Source organism: Haliotis cracherodii, unplaced genomic scaffold, assembly GCF_022045235.1.
Source record: "Haliotis cracherodii isolate W230 unplaced genomic scaffold, xgHalCrac1.p SCAF_14, whole genome shotgun sequence".
Lineage (NCBI taxonomy): Eukaryota > Metazoa > Mollusca > Gastropoda > Lepetellida > Haliotidae > Haliotis > Haliotis cracherodii.
In genome coordinates this window covers 28,571,956-28,597,867 of record NW_027266269.1, presented here as the reverse complement: position 1 = coordinate 28,597,867, position 25,912 = coordinate 28,571,956, and the positions used below count along the sequence as shown (strand labels likewise).

At 43.1% G+C, this 25,912-nt stretch overlaps 2 protein-coding genes across 2 annotated transcripts; both read left to right on the top strand.

Moving 5' to 3' along the window:
• Window positions 1-11,068: 11,068 nt before the first annotated feature.
• On the top strand, window positions 11,069-25,539 carry LOC139460337 (cholinesterase-like). Its single transcript, XM_071241830.1, has 4 exons — window positions 11,069-11,158; window positions 19,341-20,828; window positions 22,946-23,118; window positions 25,439-25,539. The coding sequence occupies exons 2-4, from the start codon at window positions 19,348-19,350 to the stop codon at window positions 25,537-25,539; spliced, it is 1,755 nt and encodes a 584-aa protein (XP_071097931.1). The 5' UTR covers window positions 11,069-11,158; window positions 19,341-19,347.
• On the top strand, window positions 12,226-17,647 carry LOC139460338 (uncharacterized). Its single transcript, XM_071241831.1, has 2 exons — window positions 12,226-12,289; window positions 16,650-17,647. Exons 1-2 carry the CDS (start codon window positions 12,226-12,228, stop codon window positions 17,645-17,647), a joined length of 1,062 nt encoding a protein of 353 aa, XP_071097932.1.
• Window positions 25,540-25,912: the final 373 nt, after the last annotated feature.

The window sequence follows — 25,912 nt, the reverse complement described above, 5'->3', positions numbered from 1 at the left end:
TGCCTGACGGCGAAGAGTGAGTGAGTACGGTTTAGCGCCGCTTATAACAGTATTCCAGTTATATCACGGTGTGTCAGCTTAATGTGGGAGGAAAACCCTAAGTGATGCAGGTCTCAGACGTTAACCAATTTGGTGAAACCCACGAGCACGAGCATTGTGCTGACAAACCTAGAAACATAATTGGGGCGAACCGGGATTCGAACCCACAATCATAGGTTTCTGGCGTGCCCAAGGGTCGCAAGTCTGCACAGCGAGTCGCGGCGCCTAAGACGACTGGGCCACCCGTGACTTCTGACGCCGGATTGGTCCTTGAATAGGGTCACTGTGTAAAATATGGCATCCCCTCTGTGAAACTCATATTTTGGATGTGTGTAATCTATATGTCGCATCCCCGTATGTAACTCACTCACTCACTCACTCACTTACTCAAAATCCACCCATTCACAATGTTGTAAGCGATGTCTGTGAAGTCTCTCTTGGTCCCCGAGGCCGTGACGTGGCTGGAGTAAGTATAAAAACGGCGTATAACCCTACTCACTTACTTAGATAAAAGGAAATACAAAACGGACACAATCTGTCCACGTCACCGCAACAGCAGACTTCACGAAGCCGTTCATGATGCCGACGAACAACCGGACCAGAGACTAGCATTCTTGTCTCTGAAATGAACATATCGTACAAAAGAAAAACAGTTGTTCAGTTATCTTAATAGAAATATAATAAAAAAGAGCCCAGTGACTCTCTTCATTTTCAGATACTGCAGCGATCTAGACTTGCCACACATTATAGACTTGCATGGGCTGTATTTGATATATATTTGTATCAGGGTCTGTAAGACAGACTAATCCCTCCTGTTAAGGGAGCTTTCAGATTCATAATAAAATACAAATTCAAAATTTACGTGTGACGTTTTTATATTCAGATTTCGAAGACACTTCAGAAGGAGGCATGCAGCCCACCAACGCCCCGCCGACGCAAGCAGGGCCAGGAACGACACCAGATCCATGGTCAATGCCATTGCCATGCGTGCCCGCAGCAGGTCACACAGCCATCCCACTGTCCTCTCTATGGCTCATAGTTATAGAACTATTATTAATTGTCCGCTAAGTTTCTTAAAATAGGACCATGCTCCCGTCTGAAACCAATTCCCAATCTAATCTAGACCTTGTTATTAGTACAAAATATGAAAGAATTGAAACTGAAACATTGCCTTTAAGTATACGCCTGGAAAAGGTTTAAGCATCAATAACTATATATTTTCATATAGAATAGTAAGTTTTTAAATTCGTTTTTATTAATATGTTTCTGACGAAGCATATTTGTTATTGTTCTCATATGTTTCCTCGCATCTCGTATGACCCTGTCCGTCCGACTATCTGGAGGAACATTCCGTGTTCTTGAACCAACCTTCCATTAAGTATCGGGGACACTTTGGACATTAATTTTGTCAAATATCTACAGATGTCATCTGAGATATGTCCAAAGGATACGTACACGGAGGTTCCGAAAACACGAAATATGAGAATATATTATGTCGGTGCTTAACTTTTTTTCTGGAGCACATTTTGGTCATCGTCAACAGGAAAGGGGGCATCTATCACAAAATTTGAGAAGGCAGAGAAACATTTTGATTTCAGTGACTTGAATTAAACTTGTTGGAACAGCCAATTGGACCGAGTCTGGTCCTCCTTGTTAACATTCAAAGGACGGGGTAGGATAACGGTCATCTTTGACACCAGAAAATGGGCATTTCTAAAGTTGCAGAAAACTTTGAAGGATTTGTTTGTTTGTTGTTTAACGCCGCACTCAGCAATATTCCAGCTATATGACGGCGGTCTGTAAAATAATTGAGTCTGGACCAGACAATCCAGTGATTGACATCATGAGCATCGATTCACGCAATTGGGATCGATGACATGTATCAACCAAGTCAGCGAGCCTGACCACCCGATCCCGTTAGTCGCCTTTTACGACCAGCATAGTCAATGAATATATGAGTATGTATGAATGAAAGTATCAGGATCAACAGGGATGAAAACTAGCTTCCTTTCCTTCTTACACTTCTAACTCCTGGACTTCAGACACGGTAAATTATATACGAAGGACCAAAATGTGACTTTTCCAGCTTCAAGTGACGATCTAACAATGAGCAAGTTTGTGACCAAAGATGAATTTTTCACACATATTTGTGCTACTTTTGAATACATACCATATGAAAATCAGGTACGTTCCAATATTTGCTCACGTCACGCATCTAAAAATTTGCCACTTTGACACATATTTAGTGTTGTTAGACGTGTAAGTCCAAAGTTGTTTGAACTGAACAAATTCGAACTTTATTTCTTGTGAACACGTCTGAAGGCTTCTGTAATGATCTTGCTCATTTCTCAACTTATACAGATATTAGCGGCCAAAATGACCCCTTGTCATACCTTGTCCTTACTCGTACATACCTTTGAATGTAAATGTTTTGGATTCCTGACCTCAGAATAGTTTCATGTACCCTTACATGCACCAGGCTGGGTATGGGAGTGTTGACAAGCAGAGTGTCGTGTACCATGTAGTTATAAGCTCGGTGTTTGATACTGCCATTAGGATGTGTTTAATATTCCCAACTAGTATTACATCACTGTAATATGACGGGAACTGGCATGTTGGACATTCCTACGGAAGCCTCTTAGGGCCATGTGTTTATATATTTTTTTCGATACTATCTTGAAATTTCAAGATAGTATCTTGAAATTTCAGCTTAATATCTTGAAATTTCAACTTCTGTATCTTGAAATTTCAACTTCTGTATCTTGAAATTTCAACTTAGTATCTTGAAATTTCAACTTAGTTTCTTGAAATTTCAACTTAGGATCTTGAAATTTCAAGATAGTTTCGAAAAAAATTTAAAAAAACAAATGGCCCTAAAAGACTTCCGTACATTCCGTTAAGCTGTTTGTTATAACCTTTACACAAAATGTCGCTCGCCTTGTGACGGTTGTATTATGGGAAGATTAATTAATTGAAAGGATTCTGACATTACGTTTTGTTTACTTTTTATATTCATAAAATAACTTATTTTAGTTTAGTTTATTAAGATGTTTGTGAGCATTGTTTTATTTTGTTGGTTTTGTCTGTTTTTGGGGAGGGGTGGGGCTAAAAGGTTAAACGGTTAAACTGCAATGTTTTTACACTGTCCAGCTACAAAGGAATGCAGCGTTTAATCGTCCATGGACCCAGGCAAACTCGTTGAAAAACCATTATGCAAATTTGGTATGACGTAGATCCTATGATTAGTCAATGCTCAATGCTCGATGTTTGTTTAAAATGTTTGTGAGCAGCTATCCTTATTACAACTCATATAACATATTGAGTTAAGTCACATGCCTCTGTATTCTGCTGGGGGGATTGATGCTCAACCTTGAAGTCTGTTGTACTCATGAAGGAACATATCACAAGTCATCACTGCATTCACTTTTCTCTTTCACTGATCATATTCACAGATTAATAAACTTCCTTTTGTCAAGCTTGTCGAATTATTATGTTTTTTCGTTATTTCGCCTTGTCTTAAGTAGTGAGTGAGTGTGGTTTTACATGCTTTTAGCAATATTCCAGCAATATCACGGCGGGACACCAGAAATGGGCTTCACACATTGTACCCATGTCGGGAATCGAACCCGGGCCTTCGGCGTGAAGAGCGAACGCTTTAACCACTCGGCTACCCGACCGTCATCGTCTAAAGTAGTTCCCCTAGGGTATCATAGTAAACATCGTGGTTGAGGAGTGAGTGAGTGAGTGAGTATGGTTTAACGCCGCTTTTAGCAATATTCCACCAATATCATGGCGGGGGACACCAGAAATTGGCTTCATACATTGTACCCATGTCGGGAATCGAACCCTGGTCTTCGGCGTGACGAGCGAACGCTTTAACCAGGCTACCCGACCACCCCTCGTGGTTGTAATTCCTGCATTCTGATTAGATGAATTGGTCACGTGTTATTGCATTCATTTCCTAATGAATGTAAAAATTAGAGCCACGCCCAGCGAAGCGGACTACTTTTATTGCAACGGAATGTCGGGGAATCCTAATATTACAGTCGAGGGAATTCACTTTCTGCTCACGTGTGTCGCCATGCACGTGTGTCGCCATTTAGCGAAATTCATGCATATTCCTCGTCCAAACAACCCTTTGAGACCGAAGGCCGAGAAGGAATGAAACAGCAACAGCCTGTTTTTGTCCCGCTCGCCTCGGTGCCACAACTTTTATTTCTTCGGGTTTCATTTCTAACCATCATTTTTCCAACTGGGTCTTCCCGTTCTCAGGGACCTACTGTTCTAATCTGGCGGTAACTGACTGTGTCATTGAAACAGCCGCCTTCTCCCGGACATATTTGTTCCGGCTCGTTACAGTCTGACTGTTGCAGTTCTTCCCGACCTCTTTCCTTGATTGACAGGTCCTATGAACTTTGTTTTAATCCTACTCTCCGTTGATTGGCTACTGACTGTGTGGGCGTGTCCAGTTATGTGCATAAATTAAACAATCACCTGATTGGTGTCACGCCACAGTATGTATTCCTGCACCGGGAATGTTTATCAATCTCGTCATTTTTGTCTGCTCTTATATAAACAACAGTTTTTTTAAAAAGTATTTTATGTTTTTGTTGTCGAATTTAATTATAAGCATTGACTATGTATTTTTTCTGTTCCGATGTGCAAACACATCAAAGTTTGCACATCGGTTTTTTTCGATTCATACCTCAATGAACCGAAAAAATACACAGTCAATTCCTTAAGTGAATGAGTTGTGTTTAACGCCGCTTTTAACAGTATTCCAGTAATCGCGTATCAGGGGCTGTGAGTACACAAACGGTTAACGCGTTCGCTCGTCATGCCGAATTCCCGAGTTGGATACCCCAGATGGGTACAGGCCATTGTGGTGTCACCTGCCGTGGTAGTGCTGGAATATTGCTAAAAGGTGGCGTAAAACCATACTCACCCACTTACTTGTCGTGAATTACCATGTGGTCCGTATGTTACTAAAACACTGCAAGTGGAAAGACTCCAGTTGTTGTCTTGAATGGGTCGCCATCTTTGCCACGATTGTTCGACAGAACATTAATTTTGATGCTGATGCGCATTCGTCACCACTCGCCTCTTTCCTTAACCTGCAAGAAGACTCTTCCCCCTATCGATGAATGTTTTGATCGAAAATACGACAAACCAATCAGAATGCGCGTATGATTTCAAGTTCTTCGTCAAAGAATCCCTCAGAATTAATTCTTGATTTTACATATGTCTTGAATCTAAAAATATACCCAAGGCACAGTTAAATGTGTTCAATCATACTGTATAATTCCGCATGCCCCGGTGTGCCTTAAATTGCATCTGAAATATATATGATATATGGGGAAATACATGTGAACCATAACGCGACGAGTTGACAATTATTTTAGATATGCCCGTTTGCGCTAAGACGGAACCCGGCCATGAGGGGGGCACGAGTCGCTATTCGGCTTGTCCCGGAATAACACGAGTTGGTCACTAATGGCTGATGCGCTGCACTACTGGGCGGGACCGTGACGGATGTCAACCATGTGAAAACCTTTTCTAAAACTGCTCAGTTCTTTGAGAAGACGCTTTTTGAAGGAAACGCTGTATTGTGTTTATGTGCCCTGTGTGGAAACTAGTAGGAATCTTACTGACCGTTTGCCTGGAGTATAGTCTGTCTTACAGACCCTGATACAAATATATATCAAATACAGCCCATGCAAGTCTATAATGTTTGGCAAGTCTAGATCACTGCAGTATCTGAAATGAAGAGAGTCACTGGGCTCCTTTTTATTATATTTTTATTAAGATAACTGAACAACTGCTTTTTTTATGTAAGATGTGTTCATTTCAGAGACTAGATGTTAGTCTACCTGGAGTATATCAGCCTCAAAAGTGATATATCCTTTGGCTGCGGCCGACCAGTCACTTCCTAAAGTGTTTTTCTTCAGGAATTTGTAAATATGCAAGTATATATGTGCAATTAATACATAACCTTCAAAAACAGACATTGTTGAATAGGAGTATTACTTAATAACTCATTTATAAAGACATCTTTCAGTGCATGAGTATTACTAAATAATACATATCAAACATATAATACAGCAGCAAATATATTAATTATTCTTTACATCGTGAAGATCTAGGTTAGAATTGATCTTCAGCAACGGATGCTTGTTTTAGAGGCGACTAACGGGATCGGCTCAGATCAGGCTCTGTGACTTGTCTGATGTATCTCATCGTATTTTAAATGCGTAAACCGATACTCATCAAGAGAGTCACTGGTTTGCCTGGTCCAGACTCGGTTGGTTTGTTGGTTGGTTTGTTGTTTAACGCCGCACTCAGCAATATTCCAGCTATATGGCGGCGGTCTGTAAATAATCGAGTCTGGCCCAGACAATCCAGCGATTGATATCATGAGCATCGATCCGCGCAATTGGGATCGACGACCGTGCATCAACCAAGTCAGCGATCCCGTTAGTCACCTTTTACGACAAGCATAGTCGCCTTTTACGGCAAGCATGGGATGCTGAAGACCTATTCTACCCCGCATCTTCACGGGTCGGTCAAGACTCGGTTATCTACAGACCGCCGTCATATAGCTGGCATATTGCGGCGTCAAACAACAAACAGACAAATATATATTGTCTAAGTGGTTATTCAGTGCTTAATTCATAGGTTCTCATCTACAGGTCTAAATGTAAAAAGACATTTTCAGTTAAAACAACACTGTTTATAAATAGCCAAGTTAGCGGTGACCAAAGGTTAAAGAAAAAACTTTCTCCTGCACTAATTGACACTGCGCTGAGCTGATGATAACACTAACCAGCCCGAATATGCCAGTACCTCCTACCCACTTCCGGTGCTTTTTTTATTTGAACAAACCTGATGTTGTCCCTTTTGATAAATCAATGAAATCATTCAATTTCATGATTGCATTCTTCGTCCCTTTTGACACTATTGTGATTGACAACACTCAGGAGAAACATGGCAAATATGAGGACCTGGCTTACAAAATGCATGCATCCCATATACCAAGTTGTCCGACACCCTGTTGTTCACGGTGCCTTAGGTTTGGTACCTCCCAATCTGTTGTCTGACATTGGGAGAGCACCCGGGTTTGCTGCCAGGAATACAGCCCTTCTGACAATTTGGGCAATGCAGAAGGCTGCAGTGTTGAGGTGTCCTCACATTCTCCATATGCAAAATAATGTGAATGATTATATAAGTTCGGTATTTGAGGGACTGATAGTTTGAACAATTGCGATGGTGATCTGGTTGAGATGACAGACATATATAAGTTCACGACAGCAATTGGGTGGGGGAAGATTTTGCACCATGAACCAGTAAGTCAGTACCAGTTTATCAACTGCCCCATAATTACTTACAGTAAACTACGGTTATAACGAACACGCTTATAACGAACTGATGGATATAACGAACTTTTTTTTTGGTCCCGACTATTTGCTGTAGTTATGCTGTATATATGCTTATAACGAACTATGGTTATAACGAACTAAAATTAGTAGTCCCTTTGAGTTCGTTATAACCGTACTTTACTGTATTTGCGAAGCTAAGTTTCGACCTGACCACCCAGTAACAAAGCGACCCGTAAACGGTCTAGCGAAAGCTAGCGGTGGCTACAGCTGATGGCGTCAAGGGTTTAAACCATACGCGCGGACGTCGGTGAAAACAACCTTCCCTTGCTAGCCCGGAGAACGATAAAGCTCGTGCAGCTAACAGAAATGTCCTTCCTAAAATGAGGAAACACCAGTAACCAACTAACTACTAAAGGAATGACGGTACAAAAATAAAGGTCTCAATATACATGCAAACTACCCAAGGTACAATTAAACATTTACAACCAGATATGTACAATTAGAGTGAAACATGATCATTAACACATGAGAAATATCTACATAGTACTACATTATCCCGATACTGCGTGAAAAACAAAGTTACTTAAACACTTTTAATACGTGAATAAGCTTACATTCATATATTAGATAAAAAAATCCGATCAAAACAGGATATAATTTATGATATTAACATTACGCTAATGAACGTAAAGAAACCGGAAAGTGCCGGACTTTGCCGACCGTCGGACTGTCACTAGACCGTAACTAGCTTAGTTTTACGACCCGGTGATACACACGAAAGACAAAGCCGTAAAAGGCGACCATGCGTGGAGACCCTTGAAGATCCAGGGTAGAATAGGTCTTCAGCAACCCATGCTTGCCGTAAAAGGCAACTATGCTTGTCGTAAAAGGATCGGGTGGTCAGGCTCGCTGACTTGGTTGATGCATGTCATCGATCCCAATTGCGTGGATCGATGCCAATGAGGCCAATCACTGGATTGTCTGGTCCAGACTCGATTATTTACAGACCACCGTCATATAGCTGTAATGTTGCTGAGTGCGGCGTTAAACAACAAACAAACAAACAAACAAACACGAAAGACAACTTTGATGTTAGCATAAGACAAGAAGTCTTTTGGGGATCAGACGCATCATGGCCAAGAGAACAAATGATGCACACAAGGCGGCACAAATATGCATTCTACTATGCATTTGGCAAACACTCAATTTCGATTGGTCAATCAGAGGTTTCAAATCACAATGGCCACCTCTGATTGTAACACCTGCTTGACAACAATATTCAAAGTATGTGCGACAATATATTGTGGACAGGAAACACTATGGAAATATATTTGAAGTTTAAGAGGTGCATGCTTCCTGATGGATGGCGACTTGTAATATACATACTTTCAAAGTCTGTCATATACTGATATAACAGTGTTTCAAATACCCGCCTACCCGGCGGTCCGAGGCAGTCTATTTTGCTGACGGGCGGTGAGTTTTGAAAAGTCCCGATGGCCGGGAGTTAAAGTTACTAAGTTGACAATCCACAAGTTTATTGTTATTTTCTAAACTAAATAAAACATGACAAATTATATTTTTACCAGTTTGTTACGTTTGTTCGTAAGTCTAGAAAATTCTGGACTGGAAACATTTTATCTGATCTTGTAACTTTGTAATGTTGCCAGTGCGGTTGTCTGATTGTAATTTGGGGAATTTTACGCAGTGGGTAGAACAAAGCTGGGAGTTTGCAGCGACATACACTCTTCAAAAAAAGAAACACACAGGTAGATTTGTACTTAATTTATTTTACCTAATAAAGTCGATATATCTAATTTAATATCATAGATACAAAAATGAAATTTGGGAGCTCGATAGTCACATGTTCTCGTTGTACAAAGGCGTTGAAAACTGTTCATTGTCATGGCACATAAGGCCACAAGGTTGCGCTGAACTCAGTATCTCGTGTGACCGTCCGGGGCAGCAATCACGGCTCTACATCTCCTCGGCACTGACTGGATAAGTGTACGAATTCTATCCTGCGGAATTCTGCGCCATTCTGCCTGTAACGCGTTGGCCAGTTATTGGAGTGTCTGCGGCGTGTTCTGACATTGACGTACACGTCGATCGAGTTAGTTCATCCTAGAGGTGTTCAATTGGGTTGAGATCTGGAGATCTCGACGGCCAGTGCAAGTCGTCGATGTTGGCATTATGAATGCAGTCTACCGTGGCACGAAAAGGTGAGGTTGAAGAATTTGATTCATGTAGCGATTTGCTGTCAAATTTCCCTGAATTTCCCAACCATGTCAGATCTCGTGGAGTAGGATATGGCCCCCACACCATGACACTAACCACCACCGAATTTGTCGAATTCTCGTATACAATGTGCGGCAAAACGCTCATTTCGACGACGATAAACACGTTGTCTTCCATCTCGCCGGTGAAGAAGAAATCGTGATTCATCTCTAAACCACACGCATCTTCAGCTTCTCAAATTCCAAGGTTGTAAGGTATGGCACCAACGCAAGCGTCGCTGTCGATGGATCTGTTGCAAAACAGCGGTGATGACTGGTCTTCTGGGTCGGATTCCAGCCTCGCGAAGATGGTTTCTGACAGTCTGGTCCGATATCCTCCTCAAACCAGGGATGCGTCCTGCAGTCTCCGTGGCTGTGGCATTGTGACGACGTAGGTCGAACAGTCTAATGTAGCGATACTGGGCACGGGTGGTAACTCTTTGTCGGCCGGGTCTCGGACGGTCTGCAGTGGAACTGAACTTTGTGTATCGGTCCCAAAGGCGGCAAATGTTGCTGTGGTGGACGTTAAAGTGGCGTGCAACAGAAGACTGCGATTCCCCTCTTTGGATACGTCCTCTGGCGATGTTCCGATCGGCAGCGCCGAGTCTCAGCATTTTCGAACTTGAAAAATGTTGACAAATTATTGGCTTATGCTTGCCTATTTATAGCCACCACCACGCGTGACGAATGCCATAATTTGCGCGTGACATTTTGTTTTACTGTTTTCCTCCATGACATCTTTTAACAAGTGTGAAAACAATGCCGTTTAAGACATTGCAAATCGACAATGGCTGCGTTTTGACGCACCGTTTGTCGAATATCAGGCCATCAACATTCTCCAATTTTTATACCGGATTTTGTGTGTAGTCAGGTTCAATGAACTACTTCCAACCTTTTTTTTTTTTTTTTGAAGAGTGTATATTGTTAAAAAACCATATCGGTGTGTCCTCATTTCAGATTGACAACCCATTCAAAACACTAAACTCACCGCATGCTGCCTCAAACAATGTCGTCTCTAACACCAGTTTGCGTTTGATGTTGTCATGGTAGAATGGAGATTAATATACTTGTATTCAATGTACAACTAGTTTGCCTGTATATGAGCTGAACATTTGAAATCTCACGCTGCGCGTTCACTTGCAAATTCAATGCGTCAATCTAGCGTTATCAACAGTATGGTTATGCCCCAAAAATTAGGTTACATCTAAATCATTCTCATTGAGGCAGTTTCATTTTGAATACACAGCAAGAGCATTTATATATTTAGCATTGTGTCTTGCTAGAAGTTGAATACATTTTCTTGTGGGTACGTAGGACTTATGTGTTGGGTGACGATCAAACGCATATTTTTCTGTTTCTAAAGCACTGGCAGTAGCATGAGAGGTTCTTAGACATGATCTGTCACTCATTTGTCAAGACCTAGATTTCGCAGATTGCTTGTGACGTGTAAACCAGGGCGCCAGTAGAAAGGTAAATTAGTCATTATTACAGCATCTCTTTCATGTTTAACAGGGGGTACGGGTGGCCAAACCGTCTAAGGCGCCGCAATTCGCTGTGCAGAGTTTCGGCACGGAAGAAACCTATGGTTGTGGGTTCGAATCCCAGTTCGCCCCGATTATGTTTCTAGGTTTCTCAGCACCATACCGATCGTGGGTTTCACCAAAGTTGTAAACGTCTGAGACCTCCATCACTTCGGGCTTTCCTCCCATATTAGACTGACACGCCGTGATATGACTGGAATACTGTTAAAAGCGGCGTTACACCCAACTCACTCACTCATGTTTAATGTGTGTCTGTTATCGATACTGCAGCACGGTGTCCACAATATTTACCTGTTTTGGTGGTGATATTAGTCAATACCTATTCATGTTTTCCCGCGAACAGGGACCGCCTCCGTGGTCTTGTAGTAGAGCGTCCGCCAGGAGAGCGGAAGGTCCGGGGTTCAATCCCCGGCCGCGTCATACAAAACGACGTTAAAAGATTTTACTTGTTGTTACCCTGTATGGCGCTCGGCATTAAGGGGCTTAAACAAGGACTGGTCTGCTCGGAGTCAGTATACTGTGTCTGAGTGGGGTATTCATGTTAAGCTGCGGCATGGTATCTCAGTGTGCTAGCACTATAAATCGGCATCAGTCCGAACTAGTACAAGCAGCCACACACACACATACACGTGCATATAAGTGCAATAATCTTGGACGCGACGTTAAACCCAATTTCACCTCACCTCCCGCGAACACCTGGTATCATCACCATTTGATAATGATTCATAAACACATGGTACAGTCGGAATGGTATAATTGAGTCGGCTTTCAGCAGAGATAGAGAGAGTCAGTTTCATACTTTCCAATCGTATTCATAAATTTTCTACGCTTCCAACACGTGTTTTATTTACAATGGGTCACTTATTTGCATGTGTTTACATGTTGATACATGTATTCAGCCTGTATGTCCATCCCCAATCACCAATTACATGGTCGCTATATGTGGCTGAAATAATGACGTTAAATGTTAACTCACTCTCTGGGTAGATGAGACACATGGTCAATGGACTCCATCATTCCGAGTGTCGTGGATCATCCATGTTGTCTTTGGTTCGTCTCAGTGAGTGAGTCAGTTGGGTTTAACGCCGCTTTTAACAGTATTCCAGTTATATCACGGCGTGTCGGCTTATTGTGGGAGGATAGCCCGAAGTGATGCAGGCCTCAGACGTTTATCACTTTGGTGAAACCCCGAGCACGGGTATGGTGCTGACAAACCCAGAAACTTAATCGGGGCGTGTAAACACAATAATGTACATGTGGCAATATATTTCGAACAGGAACCCGAACACCCCGGAACCATTGAACATAATCGGGGTGAACCGGGATTCGAACCCACAATCATAGGTTTCTGGCGTGCCCAAGGGACGCAACTCTGCACAGTGAATCGCGGCGCCTTAGACGACTGGGCCACCCGTGCCCCCAAGTTCGTCTCTACCTTGTGTCTACAGCGATCTATGTTCTCTTTCAGTAACTGCATTGATGTTAACTATTCATATTTTGCCTTGTTATCAATGTATTGTTATCGGGTAATGGACAGTTCAATGAAGACAAATGTGTCTGATGGTTCATATTCTTTAAGGACCCGTGAAGATTCCGGTGTAGAATAGGTCTTCGCTTCGAAAACGCCGCTTTTAGCAATATTCCAGCAATACCGGGGTAGAAAAGGTCTTCAGCAACCCATGCTTTCCTTAAAAGGTGACTATGCTTGTCGTAAGAGGCGATTAACGGGATCGGGTGGTCAGGCTCGCTGACTTGGTTGATGCATGTCATCGATCTCAATTGTCGTGGATCGATGCTCATGATATTAATCACTGGATTGTCTGGTCCAGACTCGATTATTTACAGACCGCCGTCATATAGCTGGAATATTGCTTTGTGCGGCGTTAAACATCCAACCCAAACCCAAACATTCTTGAAGCTTTCATGAAGCTTGATGTTTCGCCATCACCTACTTAAAGGCACCAGCATCTGAACCGTAATATCGGGATGAATTATATTATCTTCTTCTTTATCATATGACCCGTAAAGATCCGGGTTAGAATAGGTCTTCAGCAACCCATGCTTGCCGTAAAAGGATAATTGAATTGTCTTGTCCAGTCTCGATTATTTACAGACCGCCGTCATATATCTTGAATATTGCTGAGTGCGGCGTTAAACAACAAACAAAACAAACAATGCTGAAATTGTTTGTTCGAGGCAGAATATATTTTCAAAAGCCACATATTTCCTATTGGTAGTATTATAAGTAAACATTTTCAATATTCCATCACATTTGCAGTAATCCCCACATGGTTACAAGTTTTAATACGTACCAGATCAAATATTAACATTCTGAAATGACTATTTGTAAGCGACTCTAAGCTAATTGTCTCGGTACTGTGTAAACTAGATGATATACTTTCTCTATGGCCCATAGCTCAGAATTAGGACATGGACTTGCATATAAATTGTTCGTAAAAATATCACGTGTCCAATTTACTGCGGCATGAGTCGCTAAGCGGGGTCACGTGTCCCTCTATTTTAATCATGATCATCATATAACGTGTGCTCAGAAAATCTGAACATTAGACCTAGGTTTCATACCAAAGTGAGTATACCAGTAGCGCAGTGTCTGCCTCCGTGTGTCGACGCACAGCGAACAGAGGTAAGTACAGCAACAGAAGGCCTTGTGCCCATTTTCTGTTCATGTCTTTACGTTGCGAATAGTGCCCTGTTTGGAGGTGAGGTGAGGTTGGGTTTAACGTTGCGTCCAAGATTATTGCACTTATATAGCGACGTGCATGTACGTGTGTGTGTTTGTGTGTGTGGCTGCTTGTACTAGTCCGGACTGATGCCGATTTATAGTGCTAGCTCACTGAGATACCATGCCGCAGTTTAACATGAATATCCCACTCAGTATACTGACTACGAGCCGACCAGTCCTTGTTTTAGTCCCTTAATGCCGAGCGTCAGACAGGGTAACAACAAGTACCATCTTTTAACGTCTTTTGGTATGACGCGGCCGGGGATTGAACCCCGGATCTTCCGCTCTCCGGGCAGACGATCACCACTAGACCACGTAGGCGGTCCGCCCTGTTTGTAACGTTTATTGGTAATTATTAACTATTATGAGATAGCTACGCGATAAATGACATAGAACAATGAAGAACGAAGAGTGGTTCATTTCACGATAAAACATTGTTCTATCATGACGTCATTTCTGGAGATTCGAACATGCGCTCGCACCTTAATGACGTCGTATATTGGATGACGTTATTTTTAGAGGGAAGTGTCTGGTAAGTTGTTCCCCATAGATGTAGCTGGACGCAGATGAACGCAATGGCCGAACGATCGCACCCAGATATGAGAGATATGACAATGTGTATTTCGAGAAAAGGTGATTGATAATTGACTTGAAAGTAGTGAGAAAACCAAACTTAACCCCCTGTACATAAAATGAGGTTGTCCGACATTGCCGAGGTCTGATTGTGTTCAGGGAGTCATCCTTATCCAAATACTGGTAAATGTTTTTGAAGCTTGTACATTTTATTCTCAAAAAGGCTGTACAAAATGTTGATACCGCATATCTCATGGCTTATTCTTCCTGCAGTTTTTTATTGTACGATAAGCACCTCCCGCTCGTCGTTTATTTCTCAATAACACTATTGTCCATCATGCAATTCTAAAATTACCGTAACAGTCTCCGTGGTCTAGTGGTAGAGCGTCCGCCCGGATAGCGGAAGGCCCGGGGTTCGATCCCCGGCCGCGTCATACCAAAAGACGTTAAAAGATGGTACTTGTTGTTACCCTGTCTGGCGCTCGGCATTAAGGAGCTAAAACAAGGACTGGTCGACTCGGAGTCAGTATACTGTGTCTGAGTGGGGTATTCATATAAAACTGCGGCAAGGTATCTCAGTGAGCTAGCACTATAAATCGGCATCAGTCCGGACTAGTACAAGAAGCCACACACACGTACATGCACTTCGCTATATAAGTGCGATAATCTTGGACGCGACGTTACATCCCATTTCACCTCACCTCACCTTAAATTACCGTACAAACATAGCAGCTGTTTAACGACTTAAATTAAATTTGTCGAGGCTGTCGAAGAGCCTAAGCCTGGCTGCCCGTAAAGGAAGACGGGGTTCACTGTTCTGGTGTACATTTCCAGCCCTGATCAAGACAGTGTATTTTGTACATTAAGTGAAACGAATCCAAGGTCTCGGTGCAGTTAGGGTTAGCATAAACAAAATGTTTGATAATCATCATACAGTGTTTCTGCTGCATAAACCATTTGGGTAACTTAAACCAAACCACCCAAGACTGCCAATCGACCAGAGCTTAGTCCTGCTTTGAAACGAGGCTTTGTTCCGTGGTCAGGTGGCCCTTTCGAGACTATTCAGTCAAGCAGCGTTGATCGCGGAGAGTAGTTGGATGGGTGTTCGGCAGCTTGACCCCTGAGAGTTTCTTAGTCTTCTCTCCTGTCCCACACTGACACACACGTGCCACATGCTGTGTCTCCTTTGTCAAGTGACTTTGTTCGAAATATGTCTCTGTCCTACAAGCAGTGAATGGGTACCCGGTAGGATGAGGTAGTAATGTGACTGTTAACCTTTTAGCGCCTCACAGGCAGCTTTGGTTGCATACTTCCTAGGGAGCTGAGAATGAAATAGAGTGAAAACCTGGGATAATAATGGTGTAGCGCTTTAAGCACACCCCAGTGTGGTGAGGAAATATAGCGCAATATAAATGGCCTACTATCATGATTAATTCTGGTTAGATGCATCTGCATCATACAACGGTGTCTAGAGGTGGTGCAAGGCACTGTCGGGGTGACGTGCTGGGGCTTACTCGCGAGTCCAGGCACTCTTTAAAGATAATTACCGAGTCATACAAAAAAGCTTGAAGACTTGAAGTGACATGCGGCCTAAATACATGGTAACGAAATTCCCTTTCTGTAAACGTCAGCAGCCCAACAGCCTGTGAAACTCTCACAACAGCCTGTGAAAGTCTCACAACAGCCTTTGAAACTCACACAACAGCCTGTTAAACTCTCACAGCAGTCTGTTAAACTCTCACAGCAGTCTGTTAAACTCTGACAACAGCCTGTGAAACTCTCACAACAGCCTGTGAAACACTCACAGCAGTCTGTTAAACTCTCACAACAGCCAGTTTAAACTCTCACAACAGTCTGTTAAACTCTCACAACAGCCTGTTTAACTGTCACAGCAGTCTGTTAAACTCTCACAACAGTCTGTGTAACTCTCACAACAGCCAGTTAAAACTCTCACAACAGCCTGTTAAACTCTCACAAGTCTGTGAAACTCTCACAACAGCCTGTGGAACTCTCACAGCAGTCTGTTAAACTCTCACAACAGCCTGTTAAACTCTCACAACAGCCTGTGTAACTCTCACAACAGCTTGTGTAACTCTCACAACAGCTTGTGTAACTCTCACAACAGTCTGTGTAACTCTCACAACAGACAGTGTAACTCTCACAACAGACAGTGAAACTCTCACAACAGACAGTGAAACTCTCACAACAGCCTGTGAAACTCTCACAACAGACAGTATAAGTCTCACAACAGACAGTGTAAGTCTCACAACAGACAGTGTAACTCTCACAACAGACAGTGTAAGTCTCACAACAGACAGTGAAACTCTCACAACAGACAGTGTAAGTCTCACAACAGACAGTGAAACTCTCACAACAGCCTGTGAAACTCTCACAACAGACAGTATAAGTCTCACAACAGACAGTGTAAGTCTCACAACAGACAGTGTAACTCTCACAACAGACAGTGTAAGTCTCACAACAGACAGTGAAACTCTCACAACAGACAGTGTAAGCCTCACAACAGACAGTGAAACTCTCACAACAGCCTGTGAAACTCTCACAACAGACAGTATAAGTCTCACAACAGACAGTGTAAGTCTCACAACAGACAGTGTAACTCTCACAACAGACAGTATAAGTCTCACAACAGACAGTATAAGTCTCACAACAGACAGTATAAGTCTCACAACAGACAGTGTAAGTCTCACAACAGACAGTGTAAGTCTCACAACAGACAGTGTAACTCTCACAACAGACAGTGTAAGTCTCACAACAGACAGTGAAACTCTCACAACAGCCTGTGAAACTCTCACAACAGACAGTGTAAGTCTCACAACAGACAGTGTAAGTCTCACAACAGACAGTGTAAGTCTCACAACAGACAGTGTAAGTCTCACAACAGACAGTGTAAGTCTCACAACAGCCTGTGAAACTCTCACAACAGACAGTGTAAGTCTCACAACAGACAGTGTAACTCTCACAACAGCCCGTGTAACTCTCACAACAGCCAGTTTAAACTCTCACAACAGTCTGTGCAACTCTCACAACAGCCAGTTTAAACTCTCACAACAGCCTGTTAAACTCTCACAACAGCCTGTGTAACTCTCTCAGCAGCCTGTGAAACTCTCAGAACAGCATGTTAAACTCTTACAACGGCATGTGAAATTCTCACAAAAGGCTCGTGTTAGTAATAATGCAACAATGGTATTGGAATACCAATATTCTCATACGTTGCACCAATTTAGGGATTCGAACCCGATCTGCAGAACGAGTGACCACCTACATGTAGGCTAGACGAGAATGGCGCGTTGAACATCATTTGGCGAACAAACACAGGCGGCTCGGGACAAACAGCTTAAAAGATCATACAGATGGCAGAACAAACTAGGTGATGTTTCAGACAGATTTATTAGACTAAGTATACGAGATACGTGGAACTACTACACATCGCAAACTTCGTGCATGTCCACCATACAGATGTTAATATAGGTGCGTATCCGAGCTACGTTTAACAATACAAGCTGCTTCACTCGGTTCGGGGACATGTAATGTGTAAATAAATACAAACAGTATCCCCATTACAAGAATGTTAAGGCTGAGGTATGAAAAGGGCACTTTTTCGCCCATTGGATAATGTCAAAATTTGAAGTTGGTTGGTTGGTTTGTTGTTTAACGCCGCACTCAGCAATATTCCAGCTATATGACGGCGGTCTGTAAATAATCGAGTCTGGACCAGACAATCCAGTGATTAATATCATGAGCATCGATCCACGCAGTTGGGATCGATGACATGCATCAACCAAGTCAGCGAGCCTGACCACCCCATCCCGTTAGTCGCCTTTTACGACAACCATAGTCACCTTTTACGGCAAGCATGGGTTTTGAAGACCTATTCTACCCCGGAATAAAAATTTGAAGTTATTAAAATAAACTGAGAAGCAGAAGACATTATACCTCTCAGTTGATTTTATCCTATGTTTGATTTTTTTTTGAAAATATATGGTGCTGGCGGGTATGGGTATGGTGCTGACAAACCTAGAAATATAATTGGGGCTAACCGGGATTCGAACCCACAATCATAGGTTTCTGGTGTGTCCAAGGGACGCAACTCTGCACAGTGAATCGCGGCGCCTTAGACGACTGGGCCACCCCTTCCCCTAGTCACAAGACAAGCTTAGGGGGCTCAAGTCTCAACAGGAATCCACACAATGTAGCTCTACTTTTGCCATATGTCTAAATCTTGCAAGCGAAAGAGGGGGCACCGGTGGCCCAGTCAGCTAAGGCGTCGCAATTCGAAGCACTCCGAGCCGACCAGTCCTTGTTCTAAACCGAATCTACCTGAGTCATCGTTAAACGCTAGTTACTATTCATTCATAGTAAGGCTTTTCTTTTTTAAATACTAGTAGTTTACGGATTATTTTCAAACCCATTGGTCTGTGGTGGAAATAGAAATATAACTAGACTCTTCAAATATATCATTTCAAGAAAATCGGCTCGGTAGAATGAGAAAAATAATTCCGAATTCTCGTTTCATTTGTTAAATGTGAATAAAATAACATTATACATGAGAATGAGTGAGTGAGTGAGTATGGTTTTACGCCGCTTTTAGCAATATTTCAGCAAAATCACTGCGGGGGACACCAGAAATGGGCTTCACACATTGTACCCATGTAGGGAATCGAACCCGGGTTTTCGGCGTAACGAGCGAACGCTTTAACCACTAGACTACCCGACCGCCCCTTATACATGAGAAATTATATTACTAGGCATCTTTTAATACAGCCCTATGTTGCAGATTCATCATGCTGAAGACGCGGACTGTTTGGGGGATCACAATTATTGCAGTGTTACTCTGCTCTGTTTGCCTGGCTGACATTATTGTCACCACAAAAAGTGGCGATGTCGACGGCACCAGAATACGTGTACTGGGCAGATTCGTAAACCAATTCTACGGGATTCCATACGCTAAGCCCCCGGTTGGCGAGCTGCGCTTCCAGAAGCCCCAGCCACCAGATGCCTGGAGTATTACGCTCATTACCCAGAGACCGCCAGCATCTTGTATTCAAAGATCCAACCTTCCAGTTCAGACAGAAGTCTACAGGCAGAACCCAACGACGTTCAGTGAAGACTGTCTCTATCTCAACATGTGGGTTCCCGTTAACGACGCAATGAAAGCTACAGTTATCTACATACACGGAGGCGGGTTTGATCGGGGTAGCGCTATATATGAGCTAACCGAAGGGAAATACATGGCTGCGGAGAATAACGTCATCGTGGTGACGATAAACTACAGGCTGGGACCACTTGGGTTCGCTTACTTGGGACCTGACACGATTCCTGGAAACATGGGACTGTGGGACCAACAGATGGCGCTGACGTGGATTAAAGACAACATTGCCAGCTTCGGCGGAGATCCCAGTGAGATTGCAATATTTGGACAAGGCACTGGAGCTGCCTGTGTGGGCTTCCACCTGTTGTCACCTGGCTCATGGGGGCTGTTTGATTTTGCAATCCTGCAGAGCGGTTCCCCAACAGCATATTGGTCTCACACCGACACAGCCACTGCTAGATACAACGCGCTAAAGCTGGCCGAGCTCAACGGGTGTCCCTCCGCCACAGATGAAGACCTGTTCAACTGCTTCAAGAACACGGACATCCAGACCCTGGTTGACAGTCAGGCGATGATCATGTCGCGCGGATACCCCTTCGTCCCAGTCATTGATGGCTTGTTCCTGCCTGACTCCCCAACTGCGATCCTAAAGTCTGGTAACCACAAGAACACGTCCATCATTGTTGGAGTCATGGAGGATGAGTCTACGCTGTTCATGAACCCCATCGTGGCAGAAATGTTGAGTCCGACTCCTGTTCCCGACTCTCTCACGCTCACAGAACCTGAGTATGAGTCTATCCTACAAATCATCTTCAACGCTTCGGACATCACACAGTTCAAAAGGAACCTCACCATGTACTATGAGAGTTTGGAGACTCCAGGAGTCACTGTGGACTACGTAAGCCTGCTGAACAGACTTTGGAGTGACGTGGACTACAAATGTCCTGTCATTGACTTTCTTCACTACTACTCCGCCATCAACCCAACCTACCTGTACAATTTCATGCACCGGATCACAGTCAGTCCTCTGCCTACCTGGGTGGGTGCTACTCACACGTACGAGCAAGAGTCCGTGTTTGGGCTGACCTTAGATTCAAGTAATGGATTTACCGATGATGAGAAAACCCTGTCAAGGAGAGTCATGACATACTGGACTAATCTGCCGAAGTCGGGGTAAGTGATGCTTATACTCTTAAAATAGTGAGTGAGTGAGTTGGGTTTAACACCGCTTTAAACAGTATTACAGTTATATCGCGGCGTGTCAGCTTAATGTGGGAGGAAAGCCCGAAGTGATGCAGGTCTCAGACGTTTATCACTTCGGTGAAACCCACGAGCATGGGCATGGTGCTGACAAACCTAGAATCATAATCGGGGCGAACCGGGATTCGAACCCACAATCATAGGTTTCTGGCGTGCCCAAGGGAGGCAACTCTGCACAGCGAATCGCGGCGCCTTAGACGACTGGGCCACCCGTGCCCCCCTCTTAAAATAGTGAGTGAGACTGGTTTTACGCAATATACCAGCAATATCGCCGTGGGGATACCAGAAATTGGCTCTTAGATTTGGATTTAACTTAGGACACTTGTTGACCAAATGTTCAGTTTTGTCCCCTTAACGTGCCAGGATCCGAAGATTGGTTCTGAACCCATATTCGCCTTGATTACGACCCTTGGTTTCTCAGCAGGGTACCTTTTCATCGTGTGATAACCTATGAGATCGGCGTCATTGTAGATTCTCTCCCACAGTAAGCTCTCATGCTCCTTATACTAGCTGGAATAAAAAATCGAACCGGCATTAATCCATACTCTCTGTGGATGCCGTGAGGATTCACCTAGGCTTGCGAGAGGCGCTCATTCGTTCACAGTTTGCCATTGTACCCCGAAGGCGTGAGTCGTTCCTAAAAAGATCTCTCATTGCCTGTCTGGTCTAGATTCGATTAGTTACGAGCCGGCGTTAAATTAAAAAACAGCTCGCACAGTTATTGTGGTGTTTACGTCTCACACCTGAGTGAAACGTACATAAAATATATCAAAGCCATTCCTCATAATATTATGATAAATATAATAGATGTCGAAATTGGCACTCCTGTCACGAATGATATCAGTATCTTAGCATTGTGGATAATATCGTTCACTCAAAATATTATGATGTCGAAATTGGCACTCCTGTCACGAATGATATCAGTATCTTAGCATTGTGGATAATATCGTTCACTCTTTACGCTAGTGCCCCGAGTTCGGTTCCCCACTTCGGGAGAATGGGCTCAACCCATTTCTGGTATCCCATACCGTAGTATTTCTTGAGTATAATTTACAACGGCGTAAATCCCTACTCACTCACTCACATGAAGAAAAGTAGTAATTCTTGATTCATGTATAGGCACTAAAGTACAGGCCGGCGTCAGAATATTGAGGTTTTTTTATGATAAACCACATTCACTCACTCACTCACTCACTTGCGGAACAACATGGAATCCAGAATCCAGAATCCATACCAAATATATGCATCAGAAATGATCCTGCTGATACTCAATGCCATATGCATACGTGGTCAAGCTGTCTTAGATTCCGAGTTTATTTTGATCCTTGGCAAGGGCGGTTGCAGGATTTTGGGAGGGGCGGGTACGAGATTTCATCCTTGACAGGGGCTGTTGCAAGATTTTGAACCTTAGAAGGGACGGTTGCAGTGTATTGTACCATGGGGAAGGGGGACAAGTATCCAAGTAAACCTCCGGAAAAACACATGATAGAGGAACAACCTAGGTTGACACCCAACCCCCTTACAAGTGAGAACCCCATCGTGGCAGACACCCGCACACGCACACGCACACGCACGCACGCACGCGCACATACATACATACATACATACATACATACATACATACATACATACATACATACATACATACATACATACATACATACTCAGAAACATCACACTGGCTCTGAGCCGAAAAGTCCTTACGTATCCCCTTGATGCCGATCGCCAGGCAGAGGAATAACAAGTAACATCACTTAACGTCTGACGAGGCCGAGAATAGAACCAACGACTTTCCGCTCACCGGTCAGACGCTCGACCCAGCGTACCACGAAGACCGGCACCAAGCCATTGTAAACGGACATGTTGCGGTGTTTAATCCGACTAACATTGTCACTGTGACAGACCTTTTGTTTTAACTCCTCAACCCACAAAACACTGAATGTGTTAACTACAGATAACATTTGAATGACTTTAAACTAATTTGATCAAAGTAATGGATTAATTAAATATTCATGATTTCGAATTCACAGCCAGCCAAACCAGCCCGACTCTGTCCCTGTGACGTGGCCACAGTACAGCGTCAATAAGAGGCACATGAAGCTGGAGACCGTCTCTCTGTCCACTGTCCAAGGCCTACGCTACCATCAGTGCTTCTTCATCAGGGAGTTCCTGCCACTCTTTGCGAAACAGATTATCTTCATTGGTAAGTTGTTTCAATACTGAGGCGGTGGGGTAGTCTAGTGGTTAAATCGTCCGCTCGTCACGCCGAAGCCCGGGTTCGATTCCCGACATGGGTACATTGTATGAAGCCCATTTCTGGTGTCCTTCGCCGTGAGTGAGTGAGTGAGTATGGTTTTACGCCACTTTTGGCATTATTCCAGCAATATCACGGCGGGGGACACCAGAAATGGGTTTCACACATTGTACCCATGTCGGGAATCGAACCCGGGTCTTCGGCGTGACGACTGAACGCTTTAACCACTAGGCTACCCGGCCGCCCTCCTTCGCCATGATATTGCTTGAATATTGCTAAAAGCGGCGTAAAACCATACCCAATCAATCAATCAATCAATCAATCAATCAATCAATCAATGTTTCAAAACAGCTCCTGCCACAGAGAGAATTATTCGTGTGATCTTTTACTTGTTTTTTAATTTTTCTAGACTGTAAAAAATCTCTTTCCAAAAGAAAGTATGCTCTTGAAACTTGGATTTGACCCCAAAAATACAAACGTTATCAAAACATTCACAACTTCAGTAAAACTTTTAAAATATTTTGTGGTGGACATGTGGAGGACATTTCCAAATGTCCGATGCAATTCCCTATTTTAGCTTTTCCTTATGTTCCCGTGTTTTTTCAGGTGAACAATTGACATGACTTTGCATGTGTTTGTGACGGTGCCATCGGTTGGGCAGGATACGCTCACCTTTCCGCGAGCACCTTGTATCATCACTATTTGATAGTGATTCAGAAACACATCCGCATGATATGCATATCCGCATATTTTATTATGCCCGGCAGTTGATTTCGGGAGACTTGGTTGATTGCGTGTATTTTATTGAAGTGATATAGTTGACGTGTTGACCTTAAAATCGCAATGACGACAAAAGAAAATAAATATTGCGCCTCATAGTTATGGTCAAACTATGACATCCCTGAATTGTTACGTCGCTGTCTGACCCCAAAAGCCTGCAATACTTACTGAATGGAATATTACTGCACATAAGAAATACGCGCGTCGTGGTGGATTTTCTCACGGGAGCAGAACAAAATATGCCGGTTGAGTACATACTGTATGGAAATTAATGCATCTCCAAATTAATACGACTGCTGACCCCTAGCCAAACATGCGACTAAATATTTATAGGACTCCCCTTTATCCATCCCCAGTGGATTGATACATCTGCTATGTGATGGTTAGGTTTCTGGGCAAGATATTGTAACAGATATAAACGGCCATGTAGGTGCCAAACAGTTTTGTTACAAACAACCATGACCATTAGCGATTCATTATCAAAATAAGATCCGAAAACCGTTTTGTTTATTTATTGTTTTACGCCGCACTCAGCAATATTCCAGCAATATGACGGCGGTCTGTAAATAATCGAGTCTGGACCAAACAATCCAGTGATTGGTGTCATGAGCATCGATACACGCATTTGGGATACCATGACATGCATCAACCAAGTCAGCCGTCCATTACGGCAAGTATATGGGTTGCTGAAGACCTATTCTACCCCGGATCTTCACGGGTCTAGAGACATTCATAAGAAACTGTACCCCAGTTGATTTTATGTTCGATTTTCAATTGAAAATATTTTAAGCTAGCGATATTATATATATAGAGAGAGAATTATGTTTATTATAGTGTCACATGTTATATACACTTCATACTAAAACAGGAAAATGAACTGTTCTGTCGCTAAGTCAGCACTCAAAGAATAATTCCACATGGTTTTATTTTATAAAATATAATTTGAATTAACTATTAAAATTTAAAAACATAATTTCGCAATACGCAACTGGTGATGGGTATCTTAGACATATTATCTTTAAAACAAAAATTTAAAAAATCCGCAACAAATTTGCATTTGAGACATGACAGGGGTCACGTGGCTGCAAATTCTGTTGCAGGAATAATCATGCAGATATCTGTTTATTAATGATTCGTGTTTATGCGGACTGTTAACATGATGAGTAATTTCCCTTGACATACTAAAGTTAAGGGACGCTCGGGTAGCCTAGTGGTTAAGCGTTCGCTCGTCACGCCGAAGACCCGGGTTCGATTCCCGACATGGGTACAATGTGTGAAGCCCATTTCTGGTGTCCCCCCGGCGTGATATTGCTGGAATATTGCTAAAAGCGGCGTATAACCATACTCACTCACTCATTCACCCTAAAGTTAAACCGATGCCTATACCTTTGTTTTCTTCACTATGATGTTATGGACACCGAATTTCATCGAATTTCTTTTTTCATCCTCATCTTATCCTTATCATCAAAGTTATTTGTCTTGCTTCCAGAACGACCACCGCCTTCTGAAGCAGCCCCTATGAATGGCAGCATGGTCTCTCTCCTTGTTGGGATCCTGGTGGTCCGATTTCTCTTACACCGTGGTCTCTAAGCAGCGTGAACGGCACCAGATTGGGACCCCCTTCACTGACGACGCACAGGAGAGCGGATCGATGACTCTCCGAACTACCTTAGCTGCGGTTACCGAATTTCCCATCTGTTCAACGTTTCATATCGGTCTTTTATGTTCCTACAAGGGAGCTTCGGGTCGTAAGAAAGGTCTGCGAATGTAAACCAATTCCAGATCGAAAGCAAAACCCCGTGTTTTCGTGTTGGCAGCCATCTTGTTTTCCAAAATCAGCACCGGCTTCGTTTTCGATCTTGATCCTTAGTCAAAGTTCGCATACGTATTTATTTGGAGGATTGTGATTGGGGAAGAGATCTTTATGTAGGTTCTAAAGCAACTATGATGTGTAACTAATAGG